Genomic DNA, 12,704 nt, shown 5'->3' on the forward strand with positions numbered 1-12,704 from the left:
GCCTCAGGCTCCAGAATCATGGTTCAGGAAACCTCCTGTTCAAAGGTTGAAACTGCAAAATGTCGGTTCAGTGTGACTGTGACCCACAGTGGGTAGTGCACTTGGAAAAAAAAACCAAACTAGCCAGCATCAAGCTGCCGAATCCAGTGCATTATTTTTTTGTAAGCGAGGTAAGCTAATGCTGAGTTCTGGCTTAACTTTTGGTTTCCCCTCACCGGGGAAAATAACTTGCACTTTATTGAAGTCAGGCCACTCACTGGCTTCCTGCCTGTTTTTTTCATCTCTGTGCCTGTTATGAGGATTTGATAACGTGACTATTTGAGGATTTGATGGCTGAATGTTGGGACAAAGGCTTCCGAGGCCGGCATAGAACTGACAGGAGAGAAATTGGCTTACTGCTTGTTATGGGGAAATAGTTCATTCAGATCAGCAGATACCAACCTGGGCTTTATTCCCAGTCGCACAGTCAGGGTTTCTGCTTCTAATCACTGCCGAGTAGATCCGTGGGTCAGCATTGGACCGAGCCTCTGTTGTGGTGTCCTCTCGTAGTTGAATAGCTGGTGTGTAGGTGCACCCATTAAGAAGAGCCATTGGGCGGGGTGGGGAGGGAGGTAAGCAGTGCCTGTGGAACTGTACCCCAAAAAGGAATCACCGTGCTCAGGAGGAGAGCTGGAAAATAACAAACAGCTTACCTTAAAATAAAGTGCCTGTCTGCCTAGCAGCTGTCTAGCAAGTTGAATGCAGAAACCTCCTCTTGCAGTGTTTACTGCTAGAATTGCTCTTGTGGGTGGGGATGAATCAGAGTTTGCCTTATCTTATTTCTTGTGTGGTTGGATGTTGCTGTTTGGAAAGTCCTCTGGTCTACTTGTTACTAAGTGGGTTGTTGCACTGTTTCGAGATCTGATCTGTGATGCTGTAAATCGCACGTTGTCTTAACTCCCTTCTCGAGTGTCTGCGGAGAACAGGCAGGGTAATCAATTACTTTGGTTAAAACTGATTTATTTTTCTTGGTGCTTTCGCTGGGGGTACAGTTCCACGGATGCCTCTCGTCCCCGGGCACTTCACCCCCAGTTTTGTAGGCGATCTTCCTGCGACCCTGGGCGGTGAGTGGGCAGGGCCACCTCGCAGTTCCAGCACCTGCGACTTCTAAATGTGAGCACTCCAGCACGGGTTCCTGAAGAGGGTTAGGAACAGGATGGCTGTCCCTTCTTGCTTTCGCTCCCTAACCCAGCAGAGCTGAGACCAGTGTAGTGGCCCCACCCCACCATCCGCTTACTCAACATAAAAACCAAATGCAGCCTGGGTTCTGATGAAGGATCATCAACCTGAAACGTTAACTCTGTTCCTCTCTCCACAGACGCTGCCAGACCTACTGAGCATTTGCAGCATTTTTTGTTTTTATTTCAGATTTCCAGCTTCCACAGTATTTTACTTTTGCAACCTGAGACCTCCCTATTTTGCACATATGGTTTACTTTATTTTTAAAAGCATTAGGTTCATAGTAATATTAGAATAATGCTATCCTGTCATCATGGCACCAGCGTAATATTATGAAATACCTTGTCCATAATATAACTCGTGCTGCACTATTTGATACTTATGAATTCCAGCTGTCAACACTGGATTGGAAACTGCAGAGCACTGAAGTCACAGGGAAAACCACTGAACACAAACTTTTTTTTCCCTGCACAATGGTTTTGAAGCATTTAGTTCCAGCCAGGAATATTCCGTAAATATAGGAAGCGCTACAATAGTAGCATTGGGATATTTGTTGCATAAGAAACAGGAACAGGAGGAGGCCATTCAGCCCTTCGAGCCCGCTCCACCCTTCAATGAGATCCTGGCTGATCTCCTGCTTCAACACCATTTCCCTGCACTATATCCGTACCCCTTGATGTTTTTAATATGTAGAAATCTATCGATCTCAGTCTTGAACACGCTCAACGACTGGCCCTCCGCAGCCCTCTGGGGTAGAGAATTCCAAAGGAAATTCCTCCTCATCTCAGCCCTAAATGACCTGTCCCTTATCCTGAGATTGTGTCCCCTGGTTCCTGTCTCCCCCCCCCAGCCAGGGGAAACACACATACTGCATCTACCCTATCAAGCCCTGTAAGAATTTTGTATGTTTGAATGAGATCACCTCTCATTCTTCTAAACTCCAGAGAATAAATGCCCAGTCTATTTAATCGTTCCTCATAGGACAATCCCTCCAGCCCAGGAATTAGTTTGGTGAACCTTTGCTGCACCCCCTCTATGGCAAGTATATCTTTCCTTAGGTAAGGAGGCCAAAACTGTACACAGTACTCCAGGTGTGGTCTCACCAAGGCTATTTACAATTGCAGTGAGATATCTTTACTCCTGTACTCAAATCCCTTGTAATAATCCTCTGGTTTCTCCATTTTGTTTCTGAAATGTGAGGATAGGCGTTCTGCATTTCTGTTGAAGACGGTGGTTTTGTGGAGATCTGGTTTCCAGTGTGGGAGAAGATTATGCCTTTTTCCTATGCTCCAGATTGTTCCTGTGTGAGGCTTAAGCAGTATGTTTCAGGTGTGAATTCTGCCACATAACATACACCAATGAGTAACCAAGTGCTTTTTATGTTCCAGGTGGTTTTTAAGACGAAAGCAAAGTATTTCCCTGAGATGGCCAAAAAGCTGTAAGTGACCCTTCTGCTGTAACAAACTCAAGAGTAAAGAGCACATGTCAAATTTAGATAATTTATAAAAAGAAAAAAAAATGTGTTGCTGGGGATCGGTACCATTCCCACTTCAGCACCTCCTGGCATGGGTACAGCATGGTTCCAATTGAAATCAGTATCAAGAGAGTGGAACTGTGGCCTGTGCCCGACACCATCAGAGCAGAAACCACAACAAAAGGGCAACACCACTGATGTAAGCCGCTTAACAATATGTGAGCGCTCAGTGTCCTAATGGCACTGATGCCCTGCAGTGCCCATCAGTTGCATGGTTAGATGCAGGGTAAAGCACCTCCCGCCTGGGCCTCCTGTGGGAGATTGACCATTTTGTGCCGACGCAGGGGTGTTTTCTGTTTTGCGGGGCCCTCGTACTGAAGTCCCACGGCGTAATGTGTAATTCGGAAGATGGAGTTGTGGCTTTGACACATTGTGAACATGTAGATGTGCAACTCACCTCACCCGTGCCAAAGCTTTTTTTGCTAAATGGTTAACTATTAGCCAAACAGTTCACTCGAGGAATGGAATCTCCTGCACAGAAAAGTGACTGTAACAGACAATCTCAGGGAAAGCTGCAAATAAATGAACGCTTTGATCAGTGTGATCAGCCAAAAGAGGAGGCTCTATTTCTGAAGCTCGGTCAAGCTTTATTGGAACGGTTTTGGTGATCAAAGACTGGTGAAGGATGGTGTGTGGCTTGGAGGGGGGCTTGCAGGCGATGATGTTCCCATGTGCCTGCTGCCCTTGTTAGGTAGTAGTGTCATGGATTTGGCAGGTGCTGTCGAAGGAGCCTTGGTGAGTTGCAGTGCATCTTGTAGATGGTACACACTGCTGACACTGTCGGGGTTGAGAACAGGAAAGTGCTTAAGGTGGAGAAGCACAGGATGATTGGGCTCATGCTAGCAGACAGAACTTAGATGTTCATGACAGAGTTATCTGATCTGTGTTTGGTCTCCCCAGTGCAAGGGAGACTGCACCATTCACTGCAAATATAGCATATTAGATTGGAGAAAGAACATGCTGTTTCCTCTGTCCTGGAAAGAGTATGTTGGAACATCGAATAATGGTGTGGAGGAGGTAAATGGGCACATATCGCCTCCCTTATTTTTAATTCTTTCATGGGACATGAGTGTTGCTGCCAAGACCAGCATTTGTTGCCCACACTCATTGCCCCTTGAGAAGGGGGTGGTGATCTGCCACTTTGAACTGCTGCAGCCCCTGTGATGTAGGTACACCCGCGGGGAGGGAGTTCCAGGATTTTGACCCAGCAACAGTGAAGGAGCGGCTGACATATTTCCAAGTCAGGTTGGCGAGTGGCTTGGAGGGGAACTTGCAGGTGGTGGTGTTCCCATGCACCTGCTGCCCTTGTCCTTCTAGATGGTAGAGGTCGCAGATTTGGAAGGTGCTGTCTAAGGGGCCTTGGCGAGTCGTTGCAGTGCATCTTGTAGATGAGACACACACTGCTGCCACTGCCTGTTGGTGGTAGAGGGAGTGGGCTACTTGAAGGAGGGGCAATAGAGGAATGATTACTGTGAAGGGGCTGGGCACTTGCGAAAGTGTGTGAAGGAGTGGAAATGTGCTTAGTGTTGCCTCCTGCTGTAAACGGAAAATGATCTGACAAATATGGAAGATGCTGGGTAGGAAATTGAAGGAGAGGGTAAAGGGACAGCAGGAACAGGAGCCCAGGAAATGGATTGAATCTGGACACGATTCCTGTCTACCTTGTAGATGAGGCCGTTCATTTCATGGGAATGTTCAAACCATCAATCTGGGTTAAATTCAAACCCAGATTCCAGAAGTGACCCACTGCACCACTCTGGTGCACAGGAGCATAGGACTTAGGAACAAGAGTAGGCCATTCAGCCCTTCAAGCCTGTTCTGTCCGTATGCCTTGACTCCCTTGTCTATCAAAAATCTGTCTAACTCAGCCTTGAATATGTTCAATGACCCAGCCTCCACTGCTCTCTGGAGAAGAGAATTCCACAGACTAATGACCCTTTGAGAGAAGAAATTCCTCCTCATCTCCGTCTAAAGTGGTAGACCTCTTAATCTTAAACTGTGCATCCTAGTTCTAGGTTCCCCCACGAGAGGAAACATCCTCTCAGCATGTACCTGATCAAAACCCCTCAGGGTCTTAATAAGCTTCAATAAGATCACCTCTCATTCTTCTAAACTCCAATGGGTGCAGGCCCATCCTGCTCAACCTTTCCTCATAAAATAAGCCCCTCTTCCCAGGAATGAGTGAGTGAACCTTCTCTGAACTGCTGCTAATGCATTTATATCCTTTCTCAAATAAGAAGCCCAAAACAATTTCAGATGTGGCCTCACCAGGGCCCTGTACAGCTACAGTAATATTTTTGGTGACATGGTGGTTTTGTCACTGGAAGACCCAGGGTGATGCTCTGGGGACCCAGGTTCGAATCCCACCACAGCAGATGGTGAAATTTGAATTCAATGAAAAATCTGGAATTAAAAGCCCTACGGTGACCAGGAAACCTTCATCGATTGTTGTAAAAGCCCATCTGGTTCACTAATGCCCCTTTAGGGAGGGAAATCTGCCGTCCTTACCCAGTCTGGCCTACGTGTGACTCCAGACCCACAGCAAATGTGGTTGACTCTTAAATGCCCTTTGAACTACGGCAATTAGGGATGGGCAGTAAATGCTGACCTAGCCAATGACGCCCACGCCCCATGAACGAATAATTTAAAGAAGTACTTTTTTGACTCTAATGAGACCTCACTTTGTGCTTCCTGTGTTCTGTTCAGGTTGACAGCACTGCGCCACTTCTTCAAAGCTGTGGTTTTTATTGTGGCCTCTCCTTTCTCCTGCAGGCTTTGGTTTTACATCCTCTCTTGCCCCAGATGAATTCTGATGTAATTTTTTTTTTTCCCGCAGCTGCAGTTTTATGAGAAAGTGGCTGTTTATTGTGGAGATGTTGAAAGGGCAAGTGAAGCTCCAAGAGCTTACAGGAAGGCCAGTGGAAAATGCGTCACCGCAGAGCAGTGTTTCCATTACCTCAGCCAAGCCTGTATTATGTAGTAAACTGTGTGGCCCTGGTGTGGACTGTTGGCAGCACTGAGAAGTGTTGTGGCTGTGTGACCAATCTGTCAGCCATTTCGCTTGGATCGACTCCATGTTGTTTCTAATGTTTGCACCCTGAGTTTGAGCTTTGTGCATTACCTCCTTCCCAACTTCTCTGCCTTTGCATCCCCTTTGAAGGCATTTCAATGAGGAAGCTAGCAGGAGTCAGCCTTGTATCTCTTTGCAGTTAACTGAGTAGCACAGTTTGCTTTTGACCCCTAGGTTTTGGCTGGGGCCAGTGGCTTTGGAGGGTTGCGGGGTGGTGAAATCAGCCAGGGGTTCCTGCTCCAAATCAGTGCCCAGTGGCACCTGCTGGAATTTGAGATAATTGTGCTTGGCTGCGATGCCTCCTCAGTTGAACAGCTTGTTGGGTTCCCGCACAGAACTGCCACTTGGATGAGTGGAGGATGCCCGGTGATGAGAAAAATTGAGGTAGATGAGGCATCTGGTCCCCTGTTTGTACTCTCGCTCTTGCACAACAGAGAGTTCCTGCACTGAAAGCTTTGAGGCATTAATCACTTCAAAGCAGCTCCGCTGGGCAGGACGTGTCGTCCGTATGCCTGAGACCAGGCTCCTGAAGCAGCTGCTGTACCTCGTAGGAGTATCCCACGAGGTCAGCGGAAACGATTTAGGGATGTCCTCAAAGCTTCCCTGAAGAGGTCAAACACCCCCACTGACTCACAGGAGTCCCTGGCTTGTGACCGACCAAAATGGAAAAGGCACATCTGGGAAGACACCGAACACGTCGAGAGACTCCATTAGGAACACGCAGAGGCAAAGTGGAGGCATTGGAGAGAGTGCGCAGACCTCCCAACAACCCGTCTACCCAACCCCCCCCAAGCACCACTTGCCCCGCATGTAGCAGAGTCCATGGACTCAACAGTCACCTCAGAACCCATCGAACCGGAGAGGAAGCAAGTCACCCTCCACCCCGAGGGACTGCCTGAGAAGAAGAGCTTCTGTCTTTAGCTGCGATTTGTCATCCATCTCCACTGAGTCCCAGAATTATAATCAAACAGTATAATCAGCTGCGTGATTAGATGCAGAATAAAATAACTGCTACCTCCTGGTCCCTTGTGAGAGATTGACCATCTGGAGCTGAATTAGAGGCGTGTTTTCTATTGTGGGCCAAAGTTAATGTTTTGTAACCCTGGAGAAGGTTTTAGGAATATGACTGGTTGCGGTGCGGCGAGCACTGGTATTTTTCTGTCATTGCCATGCTGCCCACCCTGCTCGGGCATCTAGCAACCACTGAACTCACCCACCAGAGGATGTTCTGTGAGTTTTTATGCTGATGCCAGGCCCAGGTTCATTTGTGGCTTTTTCCTTTTTGGATGCATAAAGCAGAATACATGCCATGATACCTTGTGCGTTGTGCCTGCGTGCCAGTTTTGACCCCTTCAGGACCAACCTGACATTTACAGCTCCCGCGCAAGCTGTCAGAGTGAGATTTGCCAATTCTGTAATGATTTATGGTCTGCCCAGGGCTGTCCTGCCTCACAAAGATCTGGATCAAAGTTTGGCTGGAACTTATTTCACCTGGCGCTTGTGCAGCAGGCAGAGAGAGCAGCTTTTCAATCCACTCGGTCGGGCTGGATTCTGGCCACCGGCCTCCGAGGGGAAAGTATAAAATGTGGTCCCCCCCCCACTCTGTCTCTTAGCTCACGAGATCTTTTCCTCTCTAGCCATTTTATTTCCAGCAGGCACAAACTATCAGTTAATCTCCTTCCCCTGACCCACCTTACCCAGGATAATTTTTAAAGTATCATTTATAAGTAGGGTGTTTTTTTTTTATTCACTCTGTCTCGTTCTGAGAAGGAACCTCCTTTTACTCTGCCTTCTACTTCCGGTGTGCCCTCAAAACGTTTTCATCATTGTGTTTTTACAGCTTTCAGGTTTTGTTTGCCGTTCTGTAAACATTCCTTATTCACCATCCCCTGGAACACTCTCCGTTGACAGGGTCCCTGCAGCAAAAGCGATTTTTTTTTTTTCTCTCTCTGCAGGAATTGCCGAGCGGGATGTTTGTTTATCTGGTAATGGGCTCTTTAAACCGGGGGGGGTCGCGATAAAAGCCCAGTGTGTGAAATGGTGGGAACTGATTGCTTTTAAATACAGAGTAGTGGCCGGTGGGTGCGATTATTTGCATTGTAATCTCACGCAGGGGTTCAGAAGGGTCTCATAAAACTGCCAGGGAATAGAGCATAAAAGTGATTTGTTGTCTTCTGGATCCTGTGACGATTTAATCACTTCAGCCCATGCTCTTCTAATAATCATTTCGTACCAGTGTTGGTTTGATTAAAAGTTAAATCCAAGCTGCTGGTGTTATCTGTGGAAGGTCCTCGCTCTGTATTTTAAGCAATCAGTTCCCACCATTAGGTCTCCATATTTAAGGAAGGATGTGCTTGCACTGGATGCAGTGCAGCGAAGGTTTGCTAGATTGGTCCCCAGGATGGGATGGGGTTTTTTGATTCACTCATGGGATTTGGACGTCGCTGGCTAGGCCAGCATTTATTGCCCATCCCTAATTGCCCTTGAGAAGGTGCTGCTGAGCTGCCTCCTTGAACCTCTGCATTCCAAGTGGTGTAGGTACACCCACAGTGCTGTTAGGGAGGGAGTTCCAGGATTTTGACCCAGTGACAGTGAAGGAACGGCCAATAAAGTTCCAAGTCAAGATGGTGAGTGGCTTGGAGGGGAGCTTCCAGGTGGTGGTGTTCCCATGTGTCTCTTGTCCTTCTAAATAGCAGTGGTCGGGGGTTTGGAAGGTGCTGTCGAAGGAGCCTTGGTGAGCTGCTGCAGTGCATCTTGTAGATGGTACACGTGACTGCTACTGTGTGTCGGTGGTAGAGGGAGTGAATGTTTAAGGTGGTGGATGGGGTGCCAATCAAGTGGGCTGCTTTGTCCTGGATGGTGTCGAGCTTCTTGAGTGTTGTGGAAGCTGCACTCATCCAGGCAAGTCATTCCTGACTTGTGCCTTGTAGATGGTGGACAGGCAGTGGGGAGTCAGCAGGTGAGTTATTTGCTGCAGGTTTCCCAGCCTCTGACCTGCTCTTGTAGCCACAGTATTTATATGGCTGGTCCGGTCCAGCTTCTGCTCAGTGGGTTGTCCTGTGATGCGAGGTTGAGTAAATTGGGTCTAAAATTCTCTGGAGTGTAGAAGAATGAGAGGCGATCTCATTGAAACATACAAGATTCTGAGGGAGCTTGGCAGGGTAGATGCTGAAAGATTGTTTCCGCTGGTTGGGGAATCTAAAACGTGGGGCCACAGTCTCACGATCAGGGCCCGATCACAGCACTGGGATGAGGAGACATTACCTCACTCACTGGGTTGTGAATTTTTGGAATTCTCTACCTCAGAGTTGTGGATGCTCCATTGTTGAATCCATGTAAGGCTGGGAAAGACAGATTTGTGGTGTTTTGGGGGAACCAAAGGATATGGGGAGCGGGTGGGAAAGTGGAGTTAAAGTCCAAGATCAGCCATGATTGCACTGAATGTTGGAGCAGGCTGGAGGGGCCATGTGGCCTACTCTTGCTGCCATCTCTTGTGGGAGAGGTCAGGTGTCCCATATAATCTGAGTTCAGATACTGAGGGCAGAATTTTGCCCTCGGTGGGCGTGCGGGCCCCACCGGCTCGGCGGCGGACGGACAGCCAACCCCCACCACCGAAATGGGGCCCGCCGCCATTTTGAGACACAAAGTGCTGTCTCAGGGAGATTACTGACAGTGTACAAAAGTTAAAAAAACAGTGAAATAAAAATATTATTAACATGTCCCCCTCATGTGACAATGTCACACGAGATGGGACATGTTAATAAATATCACATTACAATTATTAAAGTTTTTAAAAAGGAACATGAAACCTCATCCCGCCAGTGGATGAGGTTTCATGTGTTATCAGGAGCCCGCTGGGGCTCCTGGCCTGCCCGCCAGCCTTAAGGTTGGATGGGGCAGGTCTTTAACAATCTTAATTAGCCTGTCAATGGCCTCAATTCGCCATTGACAGGTCGGCGGGCGGACAGCTGATTTCACTGTCCGCCCGCCTTCCTGAAAATTTAAAGGGACCGGGATGACGTTCGGGATTCCTCCCGATGTCATCCCGCGTCATTTTCCCCTCGGCGAGCGGGCCCCACCCCCAAATCGCTGACGGGAAAATCCTGGCCTGATGGGGGGAGAGGTGCATTGCTGCTGAACCTGTTTATTTTTTTTTAATTACTTATATGCTTACAATAGATATATTTCTGGGGAACAAATATACAATCAAGGCCATTATGCAGCTAAACCAACTTGTGTTGACATCTTCTCATGCATGTTCTTAAAAATTCAAGAAACTGATCACCTTCTCGAAAATAATTTTCTATAATCCACAAGAACAAGGCAATAAATTGAATTACACATTGAGTCCATTTAATAAACTTACAGCTTGCTACTGTCTTTCTTTCAATGCAGTATTTATCTAAACAGATTTCCTCCTTAGCTTATTGAAATTCCACTACACAATTGGGTCACTGTAATAGTTGCACCCTTAGTCGCTGGAGAAGCATGGTGACGTTGGCAATTTGCAGTTAGAATCCTTTTATTTCTTCTGTTGTTTCACTCTGTAGTCAGCCAGAGCAGCTTTCATTGCATCTTCTGCCAGCATTGAGCAGTGCAATTTGACTGGAGGAAGACATAGTTCCTTAGCAATGTCTGTGTTCCTAATCGCCAAGGCTCCAACCGTTTTCCCTTTGACCCATTCCCTAGCCAGTGAGCTAGAAGCAATTGCAGATCCACGACCAAATGTTTTAAATCCTGCATCAACTATTTTCCCGTTATCGTCTCCTTCAGTCTGTAGTTTCATGACATCACCACAAGCTGGTGCACCAACCAGGCCTGTTCCGACATTCTTTGAATTCTTATCCAAGGATCCAACGTTTCTGGGATCCTCATAGTGGTCCGCTACCTTCTTGTGATAAGCAGCAGCAGCAGCGAGCGGTGCCTGGGCCTGGAGTACAAGCCGCAGGAGAGACCCCGAGTTTGCGGCCGCCATCGCCGTCTGTTGTCCTCCACAAAACATCTGCACCGTATTACCTAGTATGGGTTACCGGGTAGCGATGAGAAGCGGTTTCTCTCTGACCAAACACCACAAAAAGCTGTGTTTCCTATTGCAAAGTTTCACAAGGTTGATGTGAGATGGAATTAAAAACAGAAAATGCTGGAAATACTCAGCAGCTCTGACAGCGTCTGCGGAGAGAGAAGTAGAGTTCCAAGGTTTCAGGCCCTGATGAGAGGTCACAGACCTGAAACGCGAACTCTGTTCCCACAGACGTCCGGAGCGTTTCCATCATTTTCTGCTCTTATTTCAGATTCTAGCATCCGCGGTATTTTAAAAGCAAAATACGACGGATGCTGGAAATCTGAAACAAAAACAGAAAACGTTGGGAAACCCCAGCAGGTCTTGACAACGTCGGTGGAGAGAGAAACAGTTAACGTCTTGAGTCCGCATGACCCTTCCTCAGAGGAGGCCCTCCTGGAGAGGAGCCGTACAGACTCGAAACGTTAACTCTCTCCCCAGACACTGTCAGACCTGCTGAGTTTTTCCAGCATTTCCTGTTTTTGTGTCCTCAAGTGTTTTACTTTTGTTTAATCTGTGGTGGGTTGTTAGTTAAAAGCAATGTACTTTAAATGTGACCTGTGGAAGATTGGAGCATGTAGAAGGATTCTTCTTCTCCTCTGGCTTCCCCTTTTTTTTTGTTTTGTAAAGTAAAAACCGATGTTTGTAATTTCAGGCTTCCTATCCGATTGGTCTTCCTGGTTGCTAGCCTGCTGTTTCTGATGGTGAATTTGACCTGTGCCTTGCTTGTGAAGATTCAGCATGCAGAGACCAAAAACATTGTCTTGGTCCGGGTGATCATCAACGACTCCCTCTTTGTCGTCTGCGCCATCTCGCTGGCGGCTTGCCTCTACGTCATTGCTAAAACGTCGCCTTCTACCAGCATCTACTTGGAATCCAAGGTAATGCCGTCGGCACACGAGCGATGCAGGGCGCACCGAGCTGCCAAGAAGTGCGGCTCAAGCGGTTTCCGTGTCTTTCACATTCAGAGAGAGATAATGGCTAAATGGAGATAAGTGGCGCCTGCACTCTCGGCCGTGTCACCTTGTCCGTTAGCACGGACGAGATGGCGTGAACTCTGTGTGAGTGGCCAAGCCTGGGTTTGGAACCAATTAAGACCCCCCACCACCCCGACTCCCTTTGCCTACTCCAGTGCAGTAATTTGAAACCAGTATTGTTTCTTTGTAAGAAATGCGTAAAGGTAGGGAAGGATTATAAAGCTCATTCTTTGTCATTTTAAAAATGTTGTGACTCAGCATCTCTGAAGCAGCTGATAATTATGTGTCTCCACTGTAAACTGTGTGGAGATTGGATGGGGCTCTGTTACCGGCGCAGTCAGATACTCTGTTTACATTTGTTATTCAGGCAAAAGGAAGACTTGCATTTGTACAGTACCTCTGGATGTCCCAAAACATTTTATACAAACATACGAATTAGGAGCAGGAGTAGACCATTCAGCCCCTCGAGCCTGCTCCGCCATTTAATAAGATTATGGCAGATCTGATAGTAACCTGAAATCTGCATCCCACCTACGGCCAATAACCTATCACCCCCTTGCTTACCAAGAATCTATCCACCTCTGCCTCAAAAATATTCAAAGACTCTGCTTCCACCACATTTTCAGGGAGAGAGTTCCAAAGACTATTGACCCTCTGAGTGAAAAATGTTCACCTCATCTCTGTTTTAAATGGGCAGACCCCTTATTTTTAAACAGTGACCCCTAGTTCTAGATTCTTTCAAAAAAGGAAACATCCTCTTCACATCCACCCTGTCAAAACCCCTCAGGATCTCATATATCTTATATGTTCCAATCATGTCACCTCTTACTCTTCTAAACTCCAGTG

General features: G+C 47.3%; 1 protein-coding gene across 4 annotated transcripts in view; it reads left to right on the top strand.

Moving 5' to 3' along the window:
* LOC144670437 (integral membrane protein GPR137-like) overlaps positions 1–12,704 on the top strand; it is a 30,258-nt gene that overhangs the window by 9,748 nt on the left and 7,806 nt on the right. For all 4 annotated transcript variants that reach the window (XM_078532927.1, XM_078532925.1, XM_078532926.1 and 1 more), the window contains 2 exons: positions 2,607–2,656; positions 11,537–11,762. In XM_078532927.1, coding sequence (XP_078389053.1) covers positions 2,607–2,656; positions 11,537–11,762 — 276 coding nt within the window. The remainder of the gene's footprint in view (positions 1–2,606; positions 2,657–11,536; positions 11,763–12,704) is intronic.

The sequence above is a fragment of the Cetorhinus maximus genome, chromosome 31 (genome assembly GCF_964194155.1).
Source record: "Cetorhinus maximus chromosome 31, sCetMax3.hap1.1, whole genome shotgun sequence".
NCBI lineage: Eukaryota > Metazoa > Chordata > Chondrichthyes > Lamniformes > Cetorhinidae > Cetorhinus > Cetorhinus maximus.